Source organism: Talpa europaea (genome assembly GCF_964194135.1).
Source record: "Talpa europaea genome assembly, chromosome: 14".
NCBI lineage: Eukaryota > Metazoa > Chordata > Mammalia > Eulipotyphla > Talpidae > Talpa > Talpa europaea.
In genome coordinates, this window is record NC_140082.1 from 65,809,032 (window position 1) to 65,835,315 (window position 26,284).

Genomic DNA, 26,284 nt, shown 5'->3' on the forward strand with positions numbered 1-26,284 from the left:
TAACTCCTAGGTAGATGAAGAAATAAAAGGTGAAATAAAATATTTCCTGAAGATTTATGAGACAAGCTGCCAGATCCTGTGTGATGCATTAAAAGCAGTATTAAGAGGGAAATACATAACAGTACAGGCCAACATCTATGAGCAACAGAAATTTCAAATAAACTAAATTTATATCTGAAGGAATTAGGGAAAGAATAGTCAAAAGCAAAATCAGTAAGAGGAATGAAATAATATTAGAGCAGAAATGAACAGAAACCAAAGAGATGATAAAATGATCAGATGGTTCTTTGAAAGAATGAACAAAATTGACATACCATTAGCTCTCTAAGAAAATAGAAGACCTAAATAAAATAAAATGAAAGAGATGGAATTACAAAAGATGCTGCAGAAATATAATGGATCATAAGGGACTACTATGGACATATACATGCAAGCAGATTTTATAGCCTAGAAGATATGGACATATTCTTAGAACCTTACAACATATAGGCTTGAACCAGATGAAATAGATCACAGACCAGTCACAAATACTGGAATGGAATGGGTGACCATCAGTATCCCTAAGAACTAAAGCCCAGGACCAGATGACTTCACTGGTGAATTATACCAAACCTTCAAAGAAGATTTAATACCATTTTTCCCCAACTCTTAAAAAAATTTTATGTTGAGGTACACTTCCAAACTCATTTTAGAATGCCAACATTACTTTGATTCTGAAACCAAATAAGAACAACCAACAAAGGAAAACTACAGGTCAGTATCTCTGGCAAACATAGATAAAAAATCCTGAGCACAATCTTGGCAAATTGAATCCAAAATATTGAGAGACTCATCCATCATGACTAAGGGGGGTTTTTCCCAGCGTGCAGATTTTGTACAACATATATACATCAATGTAATTCACCACACCTAACAAAGAAGGATAAAATTACATGGTAATTGTAGTAGATGCAGAAAAGCATTAAATGAGTTTCAACATCCATTTAAGATAAAATGAGTTTCAACATCCCCAATAAATGGGGATGCAGGGAACTTATCTCAACATAATAAAGTCTATATATGGCAAACCCACAGCCAATATCATAGTCATTGGTGAAAAACTGAACTCCTGTCCCCTGAGATCAGAAACAAGGATGTCTTTCACCACTGCTATTGGACATAGTGTAGAAAGTCCATGTCAGAGCAGTTAGGCAAGAAAAGATACAAAAGAAGTCCTAATCAAGAAAAAAGTGGAACTATCATTATTCACAGGTAAAATGCTAAATACACATAGAAGGGCCAAAAGGCTCCCCCAAAATACTAGAAATTATAAATGAATACAGTGAAGTTGCAGGATACCAAATCAACATGTATGTATCTGTTACATTTCTATATGCAAACAATGTATCAGAAGAAAGTGAAGTTTAGATATCAGTCACATTTAAATTTACACGTAAAAGGATGAAATACCTGGGAATAAACTTTATAAAGGAGGTGAAGGACTGAAACACTGAAAATCGTCAGACACTGTGAAAGGAAATAATAAGACAGAACAAAATGGAAAGGCAAGGACTAGGAGAATAAATGTAACAATGGCCACATTACCTGAAACAAGTTTAGTTTCAGTGTAGTACTTCTCAAAACTCTGATGTTTTTCAAGGAAATGGAACAAAGACTAAAATTTGTATTTAACCAGAAAGACAAAATTAGAAAAAATAACCCCAAAAGAAAAGAAAAATGGAGAAAACTCTGACTACAAACTGTACTATACAGCAGTAGAGATAAAAATTGTATTGAAATAAGCAGAACCAAGGCTGATGGGATAGAATAGTCCAAAAATAAACTCAAACAAATATGGACAATTAATCTTTGATAAAAGAGCCATGACCATAAAATGGAGAAAGGAGTGCCTCTACAATAAATGCTGTTTGGAAACAGCCATTTGTAAAAAAAAAAAAAAAGAAAATAATAATAAAGTGCATTATGCTTTCACACACAAAAAAAATATGCAGTTTTCATCCATTGTGAATAAGATGTGAAATCATGAAAAACTTTAAAAAAGACATAGGTGATTTCTGGACAGCAACCAGAAATGTATGTAGGGTATACAACTGCAATGGCAAGTACAAAAAACACAACATTGAACAAATGTGGTTACATCAAGCTAAAAAATTTGTGTACCACAAAAGTAACCATCCCAGCAACAAAACAACCTATGAACTGGGAGAAGACATTTGCATACCTCACATCTAACAAGGGGTTAATTTTCAAAATCTATGAAGAACTTAGACAATTCAGCCACAAAAAAACAAGCAACCCAATCAAAAAAATGAGGCTAGACATTTAGGAAACTAATCAGTATTTCTGCTGTGTTCTCAGCCACTGCATACTTAACTGCACGTCAGTGTTTCTGTTTCTCATGAGATTACAGTTAGGAGCAGATATAAAGTTAGCCTTAAAATGGAATTTAGAATTCATCAGTATAATTCATTTGTGAGGACACAAGCTGAATTATTTGTAATGCTATTTGTATGTCTGGACATATCTAGAATTCCCTAAGTTATTCTAGATGTAAGAAAATTTTAACATTTTAATCAATCCATTTTTAGTTCTTTGACGTACTAACTCTAAGTATAATTCTCAGTAGTGTTAGTGAAATACATTAAAAAGTATGTGAGGATCAATTTAGGTTGAAGATTATAGATAAAAATGTAATTGGAACTGAGGTGTTTCCCTTGTTTAGTAACCCTGAGTTGCACACACATTATCCCCAATGAAGATGATCCATTTCAATATTCTGTCAAAAGTATGAATTTTAGATGGGAAGTATAAATTTAAATTCATACCATCTCCCCTCTCTTTTTTTTTTAAACTTTAGCCTGAAAGTCTCTCTCTCGCGCGCGCGCACAAACACACACACATTTATATTAATGTGTCCTCAAACATGTAGATATATGCCACCAACAAACAGCTCTCTGAGACACCAGGCTTAGGGCCTTTGGTGCTCCTTTCAGGTAATGTCAGAGATAGAATGGAGGCCCAGTCTGTGACAGTCCTTCGGCTTCTCTTCCCTCCTTGGAGGGCTGCTGCTGGATGCTTCTTTTCTTCTTTTTTGGAGCCTGGAACCGTCTTTTTTTCTTCAGGAGCTGGGGTCCTCATCTCTGGGCTGGCGTCGTTTCTCCTCAGCGCCCTCCAACCCTGGCTTATATTCACTCTCAGGGTGCCCCACCCACAAGTCTGATTGGACCATTTTTCAATCCTGTGATTGATTGGACCATTTACCAATCAGCCAATCGCACCTGATTTGTCCATTCCTCAACCTAGGAATATATGCTTTACATCAAACAGTTCTGAGGAGAAACTGCCACAACTGCCTTGTAGAGAGAGGCTGGGTCCTGGTAACAAAAGTCTGATCAGACCATTTAGCACCAATCAACTCATAGCTAGCACCTGATCGGTCCATTCCACAATCCAGGAAGTACACTGTTACATAAAAGGTCTCTGAGGAGCAACTGCCACAACCGACTTGTGGTGGGGCACCGCTGCTCCTGCCGGCTCCCACCGCTGAGGCCGCTGGGTTCTGGTAACATTTTGACAACCATAAATCTTGCTATAGATCACACAAATGTTTTTAACTTTATTATAATTTATTTAGGCAAGCAGATACAGAATTTGTGTGGTAATCAAAGTGGCGGACTCCCAACTGGATGATTAAACTGGAAATGGTAGAGGCATTAGGTTAGTAGGGGATGCATAGAATGGCAGAATGGACACAGCACGTTAGCAGAAGGGTAGGTGTGAGAAGTTAGGGTATGCTTTAGCATGAACTAAATGAGAAATCCTTGTGGAGTCATTGACCTTGATTCTGATAGGATAAGGAGAGGAATCGGCAAATGCTATATTTGAAGTTGGATAACTGGGGTCAAGAGAACAAACTGAATTATAGGGAATGTTGAACTGTGTTCACATTTTTGTAGTAATATTTGGTAGTACTATAAAGCATTTGAAATTTAATGATAGGCAGAAATATTTAGTAGAGAACTGAAAACTGAGATGAGGTGGTCTTTTAGCTTTTTTTGGTATCATGGAATGCTTCTGTTACTTAAAATGAGTCCTGTATGAGGTCAGCAGATGGTGATCTGTGTTGTCATAATTTTATATTTTGATAGCTTAGGTGATAACATATCAAAATCTGATAAAATGCACACTTACTATTATGTTTATGACACTGTACCAAGTTCTCACAGTTACCATGTTTGTGTGAGTGTGTGTATGTCTTTCAACTCTACAAGCACATTTCTTTCATTTCCTTGACTTATTTACAGCTTTGTACAGGTTGTTTTACTATGTAGAAAAATAAAATGTTTTTTAATAAGTTATCAAGATTTATCAATAAAAATAGATTCCTCCCCATTTTAAAGAACTGATACTACTAGTAGGACATGGAAAAGAAACATTTATTTCATATCCCTCTTAGGGTGTATTTTTCACTGAAATTCCTTGACACTCTGTGGATGATATACTAAGTCTTTCAAAACTGCTGAAAATAAGCTGTAACAAGCATCTGATGATATGAAAAACTGAACAAAATGTGTACTCAGATGAATGATTCTCTGAAGAAGTAATGGTGCAAATGAATTATCAAAGTGTAAAATCATTAAAAACAAAACATGTTTGGGTTTTTATTGAATCTTAATTGCAGGCTTACGTATTTTATTATGTAAGTTATGAAAATATGCCTAAATTTTTGGAGGACAGTGTTGTAGGACTTGTATTGTACAGTAATTTAGTTTTCACATAAAAACTGCTCTTCCTTTATGTTCAGCATTAACATGCATGCTTTCCTCATGTAGGAGAATATATAAAAAACTGGAGGCCAAGATATTTCCTTTTGAAGACAGATGGCTCATTCATAGGATATAAAGAGAAACCTCAAGATGTGGATTTACCTTATCCCCTCAACAACTTTTCAGTGGCAAGTAAGTTAAATATAATTGCCGATTCACCTTGAATTTATTTATTTCTATGACCTTTTGTGTCATATATCTTAGGGTATATAAGAAGGCAAATGAAAAAGTTTCAGTTTTTCTAAAATAGGAGATAAATTTTTAACTTAAGACAATTTCAATTCCTTAGCATAGGTATTATTGATAATATATAGTCTTATATAATGTTGAATTTCTTTTTAGTTAGAACTTGAATGTAATGAATATAATTTCCCAGATATGTATATCAAGTTTTTCTTTATAAAATGTGAAACAAAGACCTTTGAACTTGGTTGCTAGGTTAAACTTGATTGTAAGATGTTGCAGTACTTAGTGCGTTTGTAATAAATGTTCCTATCATAATCTTAGCTCTTTGGTTTAATTGTATGATGAGAATAAGTGACTTTCATTATTGGGAGATTTAATGTTTGCAGGTAAATTTTTCTTCTTTATGACTAGCTAACAAATCTGTGATTTAAACTCATCTAGAAATTATGTACTTGCTTGAACATAGCACAAAACATGATAACGATGAAAATTATTGTTATAGTCTATACAGACTTTTCACACTGTTCAAACTACTGGTTAATCAGTGCAAAACTTTTTCTGTGATTGTTCATAAGTAAAGCATTCTAAAAGTTACAGGAAGTTAAAATGAACTACCGTGAAAGTTAAAGTCTTTCATAAAAAGTTAAACCATTGAAATAAAATCTTGAGTTAAATTATGATTGTATGTTTAGCCACATTTTGAGAAGATAGGAAAAACTGAAGCAAAAATATACAATAAAATATGATAAAGTATTGCATATACAAGATAACAAAGGTAGGTCCTTAAATGTTATGAAAGTCATTTTACTATTGTTTAGAGACCAAGTCTATTTTATGGATAGCATCTGTTAATATTTTTAAAGAATAAAACAATAAACCAAAGGGTTTGTGAAATCATTTCCATGATAAGGTTGCTAACTTTAAAAAACCCTCACTGATATGACTAAATGCTTTAGTAGAGATTTCATTTCTTTAAAAGTGAGAACATTTATATACATATATAAATGTATATAGTTAAGGAAATGTATAAAGTTAAGGAAATTATCCCCCTCCATGAAATGCTATTTATCACTTTCAGTAGAAACCTGTTTTTAAGATCCTGTTTTTAATTGAAATATGTCTTGTATTTTGTATTGACTTAAGAACTCATTTTATCCTAAAGATCTTTTGGGGTAGTATTGCTTTAGAAAATGATAGAAATTGGCTTTTCAAACATTAGCAGGATGTATTATTATATCCTACCTAAAGCCATATATATATATATATATATATATATATATATATGAGTATATATAAGTATATATATGTGTATAAGTATATATATAAGTATATATATTATATATAAAAGAGTATATATATACACACACACACACACACACACACACACACACACACACACTCTTTTACTAGCAAATGTTATTGGTTTGTCTGAAATAATTTATAAAATTCAAAACTCCTGTATCTCCTGATCAAAATGCAGCATTTTTTGACCTTATGAAATTTCACACCCCAACAAGTTTTAAAGACATACTGTATGTCACAGTCTGCCAACATCTGCTCCAACACTTCCACTGGCAGAGGCTGAAATAAATGCTGCACTCTTGGGGAGATATTCTCTTTCGTGACTGACAGTCAACTTATCCATGAAATCAATATTAGTTGACATCTGTAATCTTCACTTGTATATTCAAGTTGTTATAGATCGTTATTTTGCAGAAGTATATTAAATAACATGGATCTTATATATTAAATGGATTATTATTAGTTTGACTTATTGCAAGCTAAATTTTATAATAATTGCCTGAGGAAATAATGAGTCCAGTGAAATGGGCCCCGGCACAGTCCATAAATCTGACCTTTGAACTGTCTGGTATTTAGACAGCATAGTGGAAACACTTGGATGCAATGAATTTGTAAGACCTTGTCATTCTCTGCGTGGGGGTTTGAGGAGGCCCTGGAATAGTGAATAGATGTTAAAAAAATTAAAATAGAGGAGAAGAATATTTCAGGAATAAGGTGAAAAAAATGTTTTAATGAGACATTAAGAGAGGGAACAGTTGGAACAAGGAATGGTTTCTTCACTAGTTTCCCTTTTGCCCTAGCCCTCTTCACTAAATGACTGAAAAATGTCTGAGAAGAAAAGAGGAAAAATCATAGGCATAAATATGGTATTTGAAATATTTGGGAGACTGCTGTAATCATACGAGATACTTTGTTTTCTCAGCATCAGAGTTAGACACTAGTCCCGTTAGCTTACCTGGTGGTGTAGTTTCTGTAGGAATACTGCTGTTCATCTTCTAACAGAATGTAAAATGATTTTACTAATGTAAGTAAATATTCCATTTTCAAATCCTACTTTAAAGGTAATTGTTTTCTTACCTGAAAGTTTTGAATTTTAGCTCTTAGCTTGGAAGTGGTTATGTTCAGTATCTCTCTTTTTGTGTGTGTGTGTGTTTTTTTTTCCCTTGGGTGGAGATTCTTTATTGGTGTTCTACTTGATAGTTTGGTTTCCAGTATCCCCTAAGCATATATTTTTTAAAGTTTTATTTTATATATTTTTACGTCATTTTTCATTTTTGCACAATGTATGCAGGAATTTAGAAAACCTAAATAAGGGACAAGGAAAAAAACTAATTATAATAAAGTAAATCACAATAAACAAGCAACTATAAACCAGAGACACACTGTGGGGTTTGGGGGGAGGAGGAGGGATTAGGGTAATCTCTTTTTTTAAACTCAACTTTTCTTTTGTAGGGGAGAGATGGTGGTGTGGATGGGAAATAGATTGTATGTGTTTGTGTGTGTGGGGGAGGGGTAGAGGACAGACACCTGCAGCCTGTGTGAGATAAGCAGCCTTGTTGGGTTATTCTGTGTTTTTTGTACATAATGTTAATTATTAACATGTTAATATTCATCTCTGTATAATATTCATCTCAGGTAAAAACCAGCCTCCCCAACACCAACCAGCTTTTGATGCCAAGAGTTATTGTATTGTTGTTTTAGCTTTTTACTGACCCTATCATTTTCTTCCATGACACTGTACCATATCTGAAGGGTAAAAGTAATTTTTTTTTCACACCTCTCTGACTATACTCATTTATGGCCTATTTAAACTTATAGATTCTTTTTGGTTAAGTTAAATGTAGATATTTAATTGATAGAGTTGCTTCATATTTACTTTTAGGATATCTTTATTTTTTTAAGTTAAACTTTTAGTTTCCAGATAGTAGAGATAGTAGATATTTCAGTGTAATTAGTTCTTAGATTGTAATATAAAAAAGTGAATTGTATTTGTTGCTTTACTTCATCACACTTATAATTCACACAGGAAATTGAGAGGGCTTTAAGGAAGTGAGGAAAAAGAATTGATAGTTTTTAAGAGCCTACTGTGTATGAGATATTTTATTTATTTGATCACATTTTGTCATAATGAGAATAACATACAGTAAATAATCCCTTAAAAATGCCAGCTGGTGCATTAAAAAATGTTACTATTAGAGAAATGCAAGTCAAGACCTCAGTGAGATATCCTCTCACATCTGTGACAATGAAACATATCAAAAAGACCGGAAACAAGAGCTGGTGAAGATGTGGAGAAAAGGGAAACTTTCTACACTGTTGGTGGGAATGCAAACTGGTCAGGCCCTTATGGAAAGCAGTATGGAGGTCTCTCAATACATTAAACATGGATCTGCCATTCGACCGAATAATTCCACTTCTAGGCATCTACCCCAGAATTTTAAAAACACCAATTTAAAAGGATACTTGCACTCCCATGTTTATTGCAGCACTATTTACTATAGCTAAACTATGGAAACAACCTAAGGGCCCCAGAACAAATAAGTGGATTAAGAAAATGTGGTATATATACACAATAGAATATTAGTGATCCAAAAAGATAAAATCTTGCCTTTTGCAGCAACATGGATGGTGCTTAAAAGGATAAAGTTAAGTGAAATAAGTCAGAATCAGAAAGATAAATACCAGATGGTGTCACTAAATGTGGATAAAGTAACTAAATTAACAGTCAGAGAAAGACGAACTAAAAAACTAACCCTGATTGCTGCCTGCAGACCTGAGACACCAGTGGGAAGGGGCTTGGAAGGAGAAGGAACGAAGAGGGAAGGAGGCACAGCGGTCTTCTGGGGTAGAATGTGAGTTGGTGGTAGGTGTGCTATGGCGGTAATACCTAATGGGGGTACCCCATATGACTTCAGTTAAAAATAAACTATTGAATTGCTAAAAGAAGTAGAAAATGAAACTTAAGTCCTAGAGAGATTAAGAAACTTTCCCAGGGTCTCAAAGCATATATATGGTAGAACTGTGGTTTATACTTTGGTCTAACACCTGATTCAAATGCATTTAATTATATATGAGATTTACAAGTGACAGCTGTCTTTAGGCAGTATTTATCTGTACCCACAAAACTTAGTGGTATGCCAAGTATTATACACAGTAGCTTAATAGCAGACCTATTATTTCCAAGAGGTGTACTTTATGTGCAGTGGTACTCATTTGTGCTATATGTAAAGTATGGAGATGGTAGCCAAGTGACTGATTATTTGATAGAAATTTACATAGATTATTATGTAATATTGGACTGGTTATTTTACCACACTAGAACTCAGAATTTTACCATCTGTAGCAATAGGGAGTTATAATAAAAGATCTGAAAAGATGGAAAGGACTTTCCATCTAAAATTAAATGATTTGCTTGTAATAATTTCTTGAAACAGTCCATTGAGAATTAATAGTCATAATAATAATTACTACTTGTTAAGCACCTCTGTCCTTTACATACATATTGTTATTCCCGCTAACATTTTTGCAGGATGCATATTATATCTACAGCTGGAAAACTAGACTACGGATTTCGTCAGTGGTCATGCATCTATTAAGTAATGGAGCTAGAATTTAAACCAACTTTAAATTAAATTAAAAGCTAGAAATTAAACCAAATTTAAAGCTAGAATTTAAATCAACCAGCTTTCAACTTTCAAGGCTAGTGCTTTTCCAGACCACTGCTTAACTAAATCATGTCTGACTACCTCAGGGTCTTGAGGTAAGAGGTTTCCTAGCATAGGCAGTTCAAAAGGGATCAGCTTTTCATGCCTCTAGACTAGTTTTATATGTGTCATGAATCAAATCATCAACTAATATGTGATATCAGATCTTTGGATACTTCCATTTAAGTAAACTAAACCTTAATGCAGAGGATTAACTAGTATGTGAAGATTTTAGTCTTTTTCTAATTATAACAGAAATCATAGGAGAAATGCTAATTTTTAGAGCCAGAATCATCTGGATATTTACTATGAATTATATGATCATTACATGTTTGACAAATTGAACTTGAGGGATGCGTACTTTGTTTTCTCTCTGCATTCTGCATTTGTATGCTAAATCACTGTTTCTGTTCCTCCCTCTATATATTTATGTTAAATTTAAAAGCATTTATTATATTTGAGTAAAGTTAAATGAGGGCCCAAGGCCACAGTGGAGAGAAGAACCTTTTAAGCCTTGGAATTCAGGAATGATATAAAGGCATTCTTTTTGGTTGGAAATAATACATAATCAAGCAGATGTTAATGAAAAGATGAAATTCAGGGAAAGAGAAAGGAGAGTAGGGTGCCTGTTTGAAAGTTTTATAGAGGAGAGTACATTGCTCCTTTATTATAATCATGTTTCTGCACTATAATAAGGTCTTTCATCCAGCTTTTGTCATTCATTTGTTTTGTGCTCTGCTTCCTGTCACTAATTGTCAGCACAATAGTTTTCCAACTATTGAAGTCTCAGTGTCCTTTTGGACCAATTTGTCATTGTTTTTCTCCCTCACCCCCAATCCATGCACTCAGAATCTATTACTACGGTTGCATTTTTAGATACTTTTTTTATGTTTAAAAATGGCAGTGCTTTTGAAACATGCCAGAATAGTTCTTGATAATTGAATCATCCAACTCGCAATGACTATTGCTTCCAAAAGCACACTGATAAACTTTCTGTTTCTGTAGGAAATTTTGAAAAAGTAATTAAAAATAAACATATACTGTTTATAGTGTTTTTTCATGTACATTTTTTTCCTTTGAATTTCACCTTATCCTGTAGAAATAGGACATTTTGTTAAAATACTGTTTAACTGTGTTATTTAGAAATTTCTGTTCACTTCATGAAGTTTTTGGAATTTTTTTGACTTTAAGAAATTCTGTTTCTATTGCTTTCCTACCCTGTTGGCTCTTTATTCTTACAGATAGATTATTTTATTATGACTTAAGGAATCAATAAGGTTGGCTTAGATTGGTATGTCTGTATAACTCCTGATATCAGATTCCAAGCAACTGTAATTACATGTTAATTCACATTAGTTTTTTTTTTAACATTTTGGCCAATAAATATTTCAAATGTTTTCTCATCTTTGTACTAATGATCTAATATTGACAGAAAGACATTTTTTAAATGTAATTTCTATAAGAAATCCTGAAACAGTAATATTTCTTGTTATCTTGTCATCTAGAACTTCCCATGCCTTGTATTGATCTGATCAAAATTCATTGGTGCTTTTGTATGCAATATTCTTACCACAGATGATAATAATTACTCTTTGTGTATGAATACCAAAAGACCAAATTTGTCAGTTTTCTTTGGGGGGAGCTATTTCAGTACTCTATATGTCACATGTTTCTATCAACTTGCTGAAAATGATGAAGTATGTAAAACTCATTATAAAAAATAAAACTTCCTTTCTCATAAGCAGCTCACATTCCTGAAACAGTATGAGACATACTAAGAAGACCCAAGAATTAAAAAACCTTGATTAGAGACACAGTTTTAAAAGCTTAATAACAAAATGATTTTTAATAAGTGACTTAAAATCATATAACTTCTATTTTTTTGTGAAATGGAAAGGAAAATGCTTCAGAGCTTTATTGGGACAATTAAAGAAGTAATGCATATAAATCTCCTACTGTTGTGAAATAACTGGAATATACTTAGCAATGACTATCTAAAACAGATTTTGGAGAAAAATATAATGGAAAGCATTGTTCCCAACTGACTTAAATTGGCAAAATATTTAAGATGAGATTATTTTTTGTTCTTCTGGAGATGAATGAGCTGATTATTCCAGAATATGCTCTTCAACTTGTTTGCAATCCATCAGTTAAACCAGATTTTAAAGTGAACTGTTTTGTAGTATAGAAAAGATCTGTATTATTTTCAGTACATAAATAGTAAATGACATGACTTTGGCTATGTCTAAATGCCTTTAAAGTCAGGATATTATTAGGAGTCATGGTTTCTAAATAAGAAGAGAGACATCAATTTCTTCTCTTTGAAGCTTTAAGTTAGAGAGTGTTTTCCAGATAGATCAGATTCTAATAAGGACTCTTTGGTTATCTCTGTATTTGTTTTTAATAAAAATGTTTAGGATAATTTGTTTATAATATTCCAAAATTCATTGTTCTTTTGTACATTTTGTGCTGTACTCTGAATGGGTAAACATATCTTTTTGTTTTTCTCAAAGGAAATAAATTCTTTATTCTATAAATCCAATCCTTTCTACCACTTTTCTTAAGGAAAGGAAGAAAGAAGGGAGGGAGGGAGGGAGGAAGGAAGGAAGGAAGGAAGGAAGGAAGGAAGGAAGGAAGGAAGGAAGGAAGGAAATTTTTTTTTAAAGATTTATTTATTTATTTATTTATACAAGATTTATTTATTTATTTATTTATACGCGGGAGGGTGACAGAATTCACCAGAGTCAGAGTGGAGAGCAGAGCAGGCAGACTGACGAAGTACACTGCTGAGGGGAGCAGTAGGCGTGGCAGGAGAGGCCTGCGTGCCATGTGGGACTCTCATAGGTGGCCGGGGATCGAACTGGTGGTGCAGAGGCTGCAGGTAGCTTCACAGCCCAGCGCTCAACCACTGTGCCACCAGGGGAGGCCCCAGGAAGGAAATTCTTAAGTGTTAGAGCTGTAGCTGTGTAGTGACGAGTTTGATTAGGCTTTAAATATTTTTTTCAAAATGATATTAACATTTGCTGATGTATGTGTGTCTAGGCTTAAATCATGTATCACTTTTTAATAATATTTATTACTAATGTTATCAGAGATGATCTCAATTGGACATTTAGGTTTTTGAAGAAATAAATATTGTGGGTTTTACAAAGAAAGAAATCATAAAGTAAATTTTGTTTCTTTTTTAAAAAGATTTATTTATTTATTTATACAAGAACCTGGGTACAGTCAGAAGTGCGGGAGGGTGAGAGAATTTACCAGAGCCAGAGCGTGGAACAGAACAGGCAGACTGACGAAATTCACTGCTGAGGGGAGCAGCGGGTGCCGCAAGAGAGGTCTGTCTCTCCATGTGGGACCCTCACCGGCGGCAGGGTATTTAACTGGCACTACAGAGGCTGCGGGCAGCTTTGCAGCCCGGTGCTCAACCACTGTGCCACCAGGGGAGGCCCTAATTTTTTTTTTTCTTTAAGGAGTGAGAAATTTATGTTGAGATCATTTTACAAGAAAAAAAAAAAAAACAAAACTTAGTTGTGATAAGCTCTGTTTCTATAGAAATGTTTCCTGAAGCATTTTCTGTTTTTTTTTTTTTTTTTTTATTCAGGTTGTCTGTACTTAAAATTGTGATGTTTAAAAAAAAAAGATAAGAAGTATTCCAAATTCTCTGAAACTTGCAGCATAATAAAGGAGATGCTCATAAAAGTCAAATAGCAGTATATGTTCAAGTACCAATATGTGAGATATAAATACTAAGTGCAGTAGATGTTCAGGAGTCAAGAGTTAAGGATTACAGAAGATTTTGAATGACTAGAATCTCTGTGGGAGGGAAGGGGACAGTGTTTCTGGTGAGGGAAACGTGATTAAATACTGAAGTTAAAGATAGGGAATATTTAGGGAAAATGAATAGATACATACATCAACAAGAAATACCCATTGTTTCTGTGGCAAGGAATAAAGTTAGACAAAGATTGGGACTTGTTTCTCGATAGCTTTGACAGTCAAGCTACAGAAATTGAACTTTGTCTTGTTGAGCGTATATTTTCAAGGAGAATGACCTGTAGAATAAGTTTGAGTAAAACTAATCAAGTTAGGACTGTATAAGAAGGAGGTCTGAGAAGGGGAGCCCATTTGAGAAGTGATTTTAGGGCTCCATGTTTTGGCAGTAAGTTTTCTGATTGGGTATCGTGAAAAAGGAGGATGGTTGCAAGAGCTGTTATGACAGAATTGTTAGGGTGAATGTTGCTAGCGAGTCAAAGATGTCTTGAGGATCTCAAAAATGTCAAATACATCTTCAGAGTCAAAGATGTATTTCTTAGGTAATTAAGAAAATGACTCAGATATAAAATTAATAGAAACTTTGTTGATGTGAAGGTTGTCAGTGTGGAAGATCAACAGGAAAAAGCCTTTTTAGATAAAGTGAGACTGGAGCAATTATAGGGCCTTGAAAGTGAGATGCCAGTTTGCTATACAGAAATGGAGCAGATGGAGGGTCTGACATTGGAAGTGTAGGTTTGAGACTTAACAAACATCAGGTGATCATTGAGGCAAAGCCATGGGAGAGCCACTCCCAAATTATATCCAGAATCTTTATCAAGTCTTTTTTCTGATCTCCTTTTCTACCATTCCCCTTACTTACTTTAGTTATATTGGACTCTCTGCTATTTCTCAAACACATATGTGGAAATCTCAAACACATTTTTTTAGCTGTTGGTCTTTATACACTTTCAGTTCCTTCTACCAAAATCACTCTTCCCACAGAATTCTATAATTTCATTTCATTAAAAAACACTATATTCTTTCTAAATTAGTATCAGTTCCCTATCTTTCTAACTTGTTGCCACATATAATTTTCTTCATAGTATTTATAAGCATCTATGATGTTATAAATTAGTTACTTTATTTGTTATTGCTTGATCAGTCACCCCCTTCAGTAAAACACAGTAAGATGAATTTTGTTTTGTTTACTACTACTCCCCACCCCCATGCCTTGGTTGTTACTTGGCATACTATAGGCACACAATGAATATTTGTTAATGAATGTCTAAATTTACTAAGCACAAAATTTTCCATCAAATGAAAGCATAGCAGAAAGATCTGAACTCAAGGGAGTAACTCATTTTAACATGAAAGGCCCTATGTAAAAAGGTTGGGGATTTGAAAGTAAAATCAGATAAGTTTATTTCATGGAGGCTAAGGAGGAGTGACTAAGAGCTTAGAACATCAGATGCAGCAAAAAAATGAAGTGAGAACTAGGAAAAAAATTCTGATGAAAGGGAAATTTCAGGAGAGTACTAGAAACCACAACTTAACTAGTTGGTTAAGAAATAGGTAACAAAGATTACTCTTGCATATAATGGTTTTAGGTAACCCAGTAATTAAGGGAAGGGAAAGCAGCTTGTGGTCAAGTGCATCTTGGTTTGTGTGTATATTATTTATTCACTCTGGTGTGTATTGATCTGTCTATAAAGCTAAAGGATTAAAAATTGTCCCAATTATATGAATGGAAGCTTGAGGCATTTAAGCTGTAATTTAAAGTTGACACAAAATAAACGGATTTTTCCAGCAGATACCTTTAAATAGCATCCTAGTGAAAGATTCTGAAATTTAATTTGCATTACATGAGTTTTAATAGAAGTGTCTATTTTAGATATTTTGTATCTATCATTTAAAAGAATAATATCCTATTCCACATTCAGTTGTTTTTCTTCTTTAATTTATCTTGCTACATACTTTGAGGGAAGAATCTATTACTATTTTGAGAGATTTTCTGTTTTTGACTTTTTATTATCAAAATTTTTGGATATACGGATGGAAAAATAGCTTATTAAATTTTCATTTATCCATTACCTAGATTTGCTAATTTATATCATTTTGTTAAAATATTTCAAGCAAATTATATATTTTTATCCCTAAATTCTTGAGTATGAATCTCTAAAATATAAGGATACTTTCTTACATAATCATAGTACCACTGTCATATTTTTAAAAATTAGAAATCTTTAATGTGATTTAATAGAAATGCATATTCATAATTCCTCAGTTGTCACCTAAAATATCTTTCACAAAATGACTTATTTAAAAGAGAATACATTGAGGACTACATGTTGCATTGGATGAGTATGTCTCTTAAGTCTTTCCTAGTTTAGAAGAATTCTATGTCCAATACCACTCTCGTTACTTTCACTTATTAAAGAGACCAGAATTCTGTAGAAAGTTCTCTGATAATTGTTTCTATGAGCATCATTTAACTTTTTCCTCTACCTCTGTGCTTCCTGTACAATGAAATAGATCTACAGTTTCTATTAGATTTATATTCTGTTTTTCCTTATTATGTATTTTATCAATATGTTAAAGAAGTTAATAGTTGGTTGACCAACTATTAGTGATTGTATCATTGTTCGCTGGTTTAGGGCGTGACAGCTTGATCTCTTCATTATAAAGTTAAGTTTTCTCCCTTGTAACTGGAGGATAATCTGACTTGACACCTTTAATTCAGTTCTTGGCATCATTTAATATTCAGTTCTTCATCAGTTACTTACCTAATATTTTAGTATCCATTGATGATTCTTGTCTAAGTCAATTTTTTTTTTTTAGGTATGGGTTATCTTCTATGTAGTGTTAACCAGGACATAGTTTTTTAAACTAAAATGGCTAGTGTTATTTACACATTTTTTAAAATTTTTTTTGAATTATCATTAGTTTACAGCTTTTAATATGTTTCAGGTGTGTAGATTATATAGTTCAACATCTTTGTATGCTATATTATCTCCATCTAAAGTCTGGTTTTGATTCACCACCATACAATTGACCAATTTGCCCACTCCCCCATCCACCTTTTCTTATGTTTAACGCAGAATATTTTATTTCCATCCACCAAACACCTAACCCCCTTAACCTGTGTTGTTTTTTTTTTTTTTAAAGATTCATCCATTCATGCATACAAGAACTGGGTTACAGGCCAGAGGTGCAGGGGGTGAAAGGATCCACCAGAGACAGTGGGGAACACAACAGGCAGATTGACTGAAATACACTGCTGAGGGGAGCAGCGGGTGAGTCAGGAGAAGTCTGCTGCACCATGTGGGTTGCTCCCTGGTTGGGCATTGAACTTGTGCTGCAGTGGCTGCTGATAGCCTCCTAGGTTGCATCTTAACCCCTTGTGTGACCAGGAATGCCCACCCCCTTAACCTGTTTTACCTGTCTCCTAACTCCATTCCCTTCCTTGTAACTACCAGTTTGTTGTCATAATTGAAGAATTTGTTTTTGTTCAGTTTGATTTGTTCAAATATGTTTATTATGTTTATTTCTGTATTTGAGATCTCTATATAGTCACAGTACTAGGTCATGAAATAGATTGGACCTTGCCTTCAGGGAAATTGCAATCTCTAATGTATGTGCTTATTGGATTTTTGAAAACTTTGTTATCCAATCATGGTTTCATCATATTTAAAATAAAAAAAAATTCTTGTTTAATTAAAACAAAAGTAGTGCACACAATTGATTTTCAGATTTTAACACAGCACTCAATATTATGCTATGGTGAAATGGTTAGATAGCATGCTATTTACATCCAGATAATTTACTTGTATTTGTTTCATGGATTATGATCATAAATAAACTACTTACTCTAGTTTACAGGTAAAATGGAATTCTATGTCACTATTAAATGTGATGTAGATCTTTATTAAAGTGGAAAATACTCATAACACATTAAAAGAGCAAAGCAATTATGCAATATGTCCCATATATTTTGGCCTCATTTTTATTTTGAAAAATGCATAAAATAGATATGAAAGAGTATACATTAATACGTAATGTGTATACCCATGTTGTGGGTAGTTTTTCTTTCATTTGCTTGTACCAATATGTGAAGTTTTTTGCAGTAAGCATGGATAATTTGTACAATGAAAATAAATTGCCATAGAACTGCACAATTAAAAATGGTAAAGTCTATCTTATGTGGAATTTTTTTTTTCATTATCACAACTGTGAAAATAAGCCCATGACTTTTTTTTTTTTAAGATTTGTTTATTTATACAAATACTGGGTATAGTCAGAAGTGCGGGAGGGTAAGAGAATTCACCAGAACCAGAGCGGGGAGCAGAACAGGCAGACTAACAAAGTATACTGCTGAGGGGAGCAAAGGGAGGCAGGAGAGATCTGCGCACCATGTGGGACCCTCGCCTGGATGCCGGGGATAGAACCAGTGCTCCAGAGGCGAGGGTCCCACAAAAAAAAAAGCAAAATATATTTTTACTTTATGATACATACTTCAATTTCTGCCATTTTAAATATCATGAAACTTACAATTTTGCATTTAGCATGTACTATTATTTATGGATTTAGATTTAAATCATGTTAATGTAAACTTCTCCTAATACATTTTTTTTTAACAAATATGGTCACCACATCTTATCAAAAATACATTTTCAGAGTCAACGTTTTGGCCATCAATATTTTCCATCTCATCTTTCCATAATATCCTGCCTCTAATTTCACAAGACCTTCAAAAATCTAACTTATTGTTTATCTGTTTTTCCCCTTTTTCAGCGTCATTATTTTTTTCCTTGGAAAAAACTTTCCTCTGGAAAGTTTTACTACTATATATCTTTCTGTAGGTTTCCTATTGTTTAGGTAGCTTGGTGTTCTTATAGCTTCCTGTATTTCTATATTCAGCTCCTTCTTCAACTTTGGGGTGTTTTCTTCTATTATTTCTTCATGAAATTTTTTATTTCTCTTTTGCTTCTTTTTCTGGGATGATGAAGAGTCTTGTATTTCCTTTCCCCATGATGTTAATTCTCAAAGTGTTGCTTCATTTTTTCCCTTTGAATTTTTCTTTAATATTTTGTTTCTTCTTTTTCATCTTTATGATCACTGACTTGCTCTTCTTTGCTTTATTCTATTTCTTTGGCTTTCTAAAGAATTTTTCATCTTTGTTGCTTTTTCTACAGCCTGCATTTCCATTCTTTTCCTTTTAAAAAAACATTTATTTATGCATACAAGAGCTGGGGTTCAGGCCAGAAGTGTGGGGTTGAGAGGATTCGCCAGAGACAGAGTGGGCAACAGAACAGGCAGACTGTCTGAAGTACACTGCCGAGGGGAGCAGCAGGTGAGTCAGGAGAAGTCTGCTGTACCATGTGGGTTGCTGCTGCACCATGTGGGTTGCTATCTGGCTGGCCAGGGAATCGAACTCTTGCTGCAGAGGCTGCTGATTGCTTCATAGGTTGCATCTTTACCCCTTGCGCCACCAGGGAGGCCTATTTCCATTACTTTCTTAAGATTTGAATTTTGATTTTCTGTTCCTTGATTGTGTTTCTCACAACATTCGTTTGCTTTTCTGAGTTTTCCTTGTGTTGTTCCAACTCTTTAATTTTTTAATCATGGTAATTTTGAATTCTGTGTCTGTTGGTTCTAGAGTTTTGTTTTCTCTGTGGTACATTGTTACTCTGATGATTTGCTTGGCCATTTGTATTTTTCTTTTCCCCATTGTTTCCTTTGGATTTGCACTGCTGAACATGGGGATTTTGTTGTATTTGGGTTCTTCTCTCCCTCTCTTCTAGGTGTTTTTTTTGTTGATGGAGCCTTAGCATCTAGGGCCTTATGAAGTCTGGGGGGGATATTGGAATGTCTCCAATAGCCGCATGTGGGATATTCCAGTTGACAGTCCATTGGAGTACTCCACTGGAGGCTGGGGTAGGTGCTCTTCTGGCAGTGGTTGAAAAATGTATTCTAGAGTGGAGTATGTTAGTGACACAACTTACTCCTCTTACTTATAGAATTTATACCGTCAAATAAAATGTAGGAGCTTATTTTTTGTTTTCTCTTCTATTTTCTTACATGGAGAAGGATGTGTTGACTTTGGGTAGTAAGTGGTTCAGACCCAAATAAATAATTAGAAACATTAAGCTGGATAGATACATCATTAATAATTATTTTTTTTATCATCAGTAGCTTTCTTATTATTGCAGGGTTTTAGAAGGAGCAGTGAAAGAACCCAGAACCTCCACTCCCCTCCTTACTACCTTCTTTCCCTTCACCCCTCATTCTGTATCACATTCCACCCTACATGCCTGCTTGGAGAAACAAAAAATGCCAGGATCAGAATCCTACAGGCATGTAACTCTCATTGCTATGTATCTCTATGCTGTCTTTAGACCCAGCAGCAGACACATCAGGGCCCTTGCCCCACTTAAATATTGTTATTAAGTGAAGAGTACCCTGGATTTCTTTGTAGGAGGAAAGGAAAATGGCCCAGTATATGAAAGAGATAGGAAAGTTACAGGATAGGATGTAGATATTCCCATTACTTGGACATGCAATTGCTGATTTTTTTAAAGGAAATTTTCCTAGCAGTATATTTTTTCCTGAAGAGCATGAATTTGAATTCAGGTAAACTTGAGGGTAAATACTTTCACAGCATGTGTGTTTTGGGCAGAACTGTTATATACCTGGCCTCAGTCTCAGTTCTCTCATTTATAAAATGGAGAATAATACCTGTAGGTTTGATGTTTGGATAAGATAACAGTTAGAAACCATCACTGAGTACAAATCGTGTCATATAATGATTATTGAACAGGTGCCCTCCATTGGTCTTTGCTCTCCACTAGGGCACATGCCATATTTAAGACTCCTCCCTTCCAGTCACAATTGCTGGCACTATGCTTTTTTACCTCTGGAGAACAAAAACTTTATAAGAGAAGTACTTTTTTTCCCTTTTCAATAGTATTGTATCTGGGGCCTTAAAAGTAAACTCGTCATGATCATTATAACTCAATGTATTATTTCATAATGCAACTTAATAAATAATTCTGTTTTTGTGCCTTTGTTTTTCACAGTTTGTAGAATTTATTTTTAAAAGACTAGAAGTAGTATTTAAAGTATTAATGGTTGAAATAAAATCTGATCTTTTTTGATAAAAACTGAAGCAATGATAACCTAAATAATTCTATTTTTGTTACATATTTGTTTTAGCTGGCATCATTTGATCTAGCTTTCAGCTTGGATTCTCTGGTTCAGAATGGTATAAGTAAGCAGAAAGCTATTAAGTTATTCATCTCATATGTTTAAAAATGAGAACAAACTATGGGAAATAAAAAGTAGAAGAGGTAAGATGGGTCAGGAATATAGCTTATAATGTTAATTTAGATGGCCATGTTGTAGGTTTCAGTGTAAAGCTTAAATTTGATCTAAATTTAAGGAGGTGAGGGAATTAGTTATAAAGGTGTGTGGGGGGGTGGGGAATGCCAAATAGTGGGTACAACTAGCCAAAACATCCTTAGGAATGTGCAGTGTATTGTTGAGGAATATAGTCATTACAATGTGGTAGCTCACAGTGTGGCATGGAGTTAAAGTAGGGTGGGTAGAGGACCTAGATCACAATGGACTCTTTTTGATCATTTAAGGTTCCTCTGTTCTTAGTGAATTGGAATAATTGCAGAGATGTTTTGTTTGTTTGTTTTGTATGTGTTCATTCTAAGAACAATTCTGGTTTTTTTGAGGCCAAACTGCAATGAGGACCAGTGGAGAACTGGTTTAGGATTTGCAGTATTCATGTAGGAGATAATAATGGATGCTTTGAGGTAGTGGAGCAATTAATAAGACACTAGATATATTTTTAAACTGAGGAAACAGGATTTACAGAATGAGATATAAGATAGGACTTATGGATGATTTCATGGTTTTTGACTTGAGCAATCGAAAGTATGTAGGTACCATCATATGAGATGGAAAAAGCTATAGAAAAGGTTGACATGGGGGAGCAAGGGTGGATGAAATAAGGAGTTCACTTTTTGGGCAAGTTGAGATATTCTTAGAAGACCTCTAGCCTTTCCACATCTGGAATTTTTGGTTTTATGGCTCCTGGGGAGGACTAAGCCTTGGACAGTGGGAGTTTGAAGGAGAATTATATCAGTAGAAAAGATAATATGGCAGGGCCTCTGTGGTGGCACAGCGGTTGAGCGCTGGGTTGCTAAGCGGCCTGAAGCCTCTGCAGCGCCAGTTTGATCCCCGGGCGAGGGTCCCACATGGCGCGCAGACCTCTCCTGCCGCACCTGCTGTTCCCCTCAGCAGTGTTCTTCGGTCCTTCTGCCTGTTCTGCTCCCTGCTCTGGGTCTGGTGAATTCTCTTACCCTCCCGCGCTTCTGACTGTACCCAGTGCTTATATAAATAAATAAATCTTTTAAAAAAATAAAAGAAAATATAGTATGGCAGACATTACAAATATGAAAGATGTCACCCTCTGATTTCAGTCTAAATGATGGAAAAATTAGGAAATCCAGGATAAGGAACAGATTTTGGGGGAAAGATAGTTTGGTTTTTGGTGTAGTACCCATAATTCAGCTAGGTAAAAATAGCCTCTGTATAGCCAGATGTTTATGTCATAAACTAGAGATCTAAGATGGAAAGAAACTTGGATTTTTATATTAGAAAGCTGAGAGATGATGACTGAAACCATGAAAAAGGTAAAAGCAAAGAGAAGATGACTAAGCAGAGCCCCTTGGAGGAATTACCTCTTTTAGTATAAAGAGTCAATAAAAAATTAGTGTAATGTGTTTAATGACTTGATCCTCTCAAAACATAGAGATGTTAGCTGCTAATGATTAACTGATAACTGGGAAAACACTGTGAATTTGTCTCCTAGTGTTAAATTAGTTTCTTTCAAAAGAGGAGTTACAGTAGCTAACCCTGTTATTATACTTACTGTCCAGTACCACGTAATCCTTAAAATATAATGCCTAATGAAAACAGCTTACATTCATTAAAAACCTAGTATATGTCACACACTATGCTAAGTAGTAAACTGTTTACTTTTAGTCCTCACACCAATTTTATAATGTAGATACTCTTATGTTTCCTATTTTTCACTTGAAGGTCAGAGGAATCAATTAACTTGTCCAATGTTGCATATAGTAAATGTGCTAAGAGAAATAAATTGTATCAAGGCATACCAGTATTAAAATCCTTGCTTTTAATCACTGTACTGTGCCCCTTTTATTTGTGGTCTTCATAAGTGTTGCTTAACAGAATTCACCACTTTTCAGTTGACTAGCTCTAGGGGTAGTATACACTGTCAAAGGCTTATAGTTTGATAAGGGTATGGATATCTTTCTAGAATGATGAATGAAGTTACTTGTTTAGGCTGAGGGGAAAATAAGGTAAACAACAATAATTAATAAGAATAAATGGGATTAGAAGCCTAGGGCCAAGTTTTTAATAAAAAGCTTTGTGAAAGGAGTTTCCATCTGGATCTTAAAGGATAGGTATTCTTTTGACTGTTCATGATTGCATATGAATAGGGCTAAAACAAATGGGAAATACCCAGATAGCAAGAACTGCTGTAGCAAAGGTATAGCTATAGAAAAGAGCAAGATATATTTGGGGGAAAGGTAAGCAGTCTAGTTTAGCTGATAAATAGAGGAGGTCATTAGAATGGGTAATGGATTGGAACGGAACACTGAGGTCAGGTGAGTGGAAATCCATAGAAAACTCTGAGGTTGCAGTGTTTTTGTTTGTAATACAACTCTGTAGTTCTCATTTCCTTCTTGGATTAAATATAAGTCTATTCAAAGAGACATTTTATTTTATTTCTAGAATGCCAGTTAATGAAAACAGAACGACCAAAGCCAAACACATTTATTATAAGATGTCTTCAGTGGACCACTGTTATAGAGAGAACATTTCATGTAGATACTCCAGAGGAAAGGTAAGAAACTTGTTTTTTTCATTTTGTGAAAAAGCAATCATCAGTTTAAAGATGGATTTGTATCTGACTTCACCATTTATGAATATATTTTTTAAAAACTACGGTTCCTTAGTTTCTGACATAATAGAGAAATAATAGAGACTTGCAGAATGCTAAGTCAAGACCTTGAAAACTGCTGTAACATAAACTTTTTAAGAAAAAATAAAGATGGTCTCACTCATAGCAGGAATCTAGAAAACTTAAATAAGGGACCAGGAAAAAGAATAACTATAAGAAAGAAAATATCAAAATTGACAAACAACTATGAACCAGAGACACTCTATGGGGGGTGGGGGGCGGGGAAAGGAGGGTTTGGGGTCAAAATAAGGGGGTTGTTAATTGATGGGGAATATAAAAATAAAATTTAAATTAAAAAAAATTAAAAAAAGAAAAAAAGAAAAAATAAAGAGCATTTTAAAAGATAAAATATAAATTAGACATTTTTATAACACAAATCTCTTTTTAAAAAAATGTAGATGTGTATTCTATGTTTGAAGTTCCAAGACTATTGATAGCAAAAGAACTAGAATGCCAGTTCACAAGTGGCTGACTGGAGCATTATGTTGAGAAGGATTTTTATCAGGTCTGAAATCCCTGAGGTTAAAAAAACATAGCAGGATTCATTGGCATGAAGTATCATCAGTGCCAAAGAGGACCATGGCAACACATTGCTAACCAACTCAAGTAAGCGCCACATTTTTACCCTTCCAAACTATCAATTCTTGTAGCCACCTCCCTACTCTCCATTTCTCTCTTAATTGCCTTTTATCTGGTGGCTCTAATACTGTTAGGTCCAGTAACTACTATTAAATCATTTTCCTGTACACATGTTACCATATTTGACCCAAATCAGCAACTTAGTGAAGTTAAATGTTATATCCTTATTTTTTACTTGGCTAAGATTTAAAAGAACAAAAATGAAAAAAAATCACCCCAAACATGATAAATTATTAGTGTTATTTTAATATACATTTTTGATCAATAAACAGTAAATGGTAATGTGATTACTTTAGGACATATAAAAAAGAACTAGAAAGTTAATTATAATTCTCTTACCAGAATTAAGCACTGATTATGTCTTTTTAATACATTTATAATCTTACACTGTATGAATGCATTTAGATCTTTAATATATACATGATTTTATTGTTCTCCTTCCCCAGTATAAAAATTTTAGTCTTGTAGGCAGCATGCAGAAAATAGTTTTTCTTGCTCTCATTACATCTTTTTAAATCTTCATTAAAATTAAAATTATGTAAAATCTCCAAACACTAGATTCTAGATGAATACAGAAAAACATATTTCAATGGCAAGTATAAAAATGTTTTCTTGTAATCATAAAAACAAGTTAAAACTGATTGTTCGTAAAACAATGTGATATTATTACAGGAACAGCAAACTTTTTTAAAGTCTTAAGATAAAGACTGAATTCCAGCTCTGCAAACATAAATGGCAAAACTAATCATGAGTCAGTGGGATGTTACCAGTCCACTTAAGGACAATATTTTCAAAGAATATCTTTTGACATACAAAAATTGCACTCATTCATCCAATCAGCAAATGGAGTGTTAAGTCCTGGCTATATGCTAAAGATAAAATAATGAGCAAAGTTATGATCCTTGCCAGGAAAAAAAAAACAAAACCTTTTAGCTACTAAAAAAGGCAAAGATTACAAACATTAGTGATACAATTGATTGAAAAGATACAAGGAGATACATAATTATATAGCAGTAACATCTACCTAGTCTGTAAGAATCATATTGGGTTTTGTAGGAAGTATGACATTTAAAGCTTAGATCTGAGATAGGTAGAGATAGTAATCCAAGCTCAGTTATGTGTGGAAGTATAAGCAAAGTGAGAAATCCTCATTGGTCTATCTTAGTATACATGTATTTCCACACCCACATATAAAATACATTCAACATGTAGGAATATATATATAAGGTAACCACCATTCTCACAGGTGTGAGGTGATACCTCATGTAGTTTTGATTTGCAATTTCTTGGTGATTAATGAGCATCTTTTCATATATTTATCATTAGTATGATTTCTTTGAGAAGTGACTATTCAAGTCATTTGTACATTTTTAGATGAGGTTACTTGTTTTTTTTGCTATTGAATTGTAGGATTTCCTTCTGTATTTTGAAAATTAAGCCCTTATTTGTTACATGGGTTGTCTCATCCTATATGTTGCCTTTTCACTGTTGATTGTTTTGCTCTGTAGAAGCTTTTTAGTTTGATGTAGTTTGATTTTTGCTTTTGTTGCAAGGAAACTATTGCTAAAACTGGTATTAAAAAGTTAGGAGTTTTAGGGCCTTCCTGGTGGTGCAGGCGGTTGAATACAGCGCTGTAAAGCTGTCCGCAGCCTCCGCAATGCGGGTGAGATCCCAGCAGGCCTGGGAGATACCCACAGGGCGTGGCAGACCTCTCCTGTCTTGCCGGCTGCTACCCTCAGCAGTGTATTTCAGTGTATTCTGTCTGTTCTGTTCCCTGCTCTGTCTCTGGTGAATCCTCTCACTCTCCTGCATAT

General features: G+C 34.2%; 1 protein-coding gene across 1 annotated transcript in view; it reads left to right on the forward strand.

Moving 5' to 3' along the window:
- AKT3 (AKT serine/threonine kinase 3) overlaps window positions 1-26,284 on the forward strand; it is a gene marked incomplete at both ends in the record, with an annotated part of 318,070 nt that overhangs the window by 113,146 nt on the left and 178,640 nt on the right. Inside the window, 2 exons of the mRNA XM_084254496.1 lie at window positions 4,833-4,958; window positions 23,603-23,714. Coding sequence (XP_084110622.1) covers window positions 4,833-4,958; window positions 23,603-23,714 — 238 coding nt within the window. The remainder of the gene's footprint in view (window positions 1-4,832; window positions 4,959-23,602; window positions 23,715-26,284) is intronic.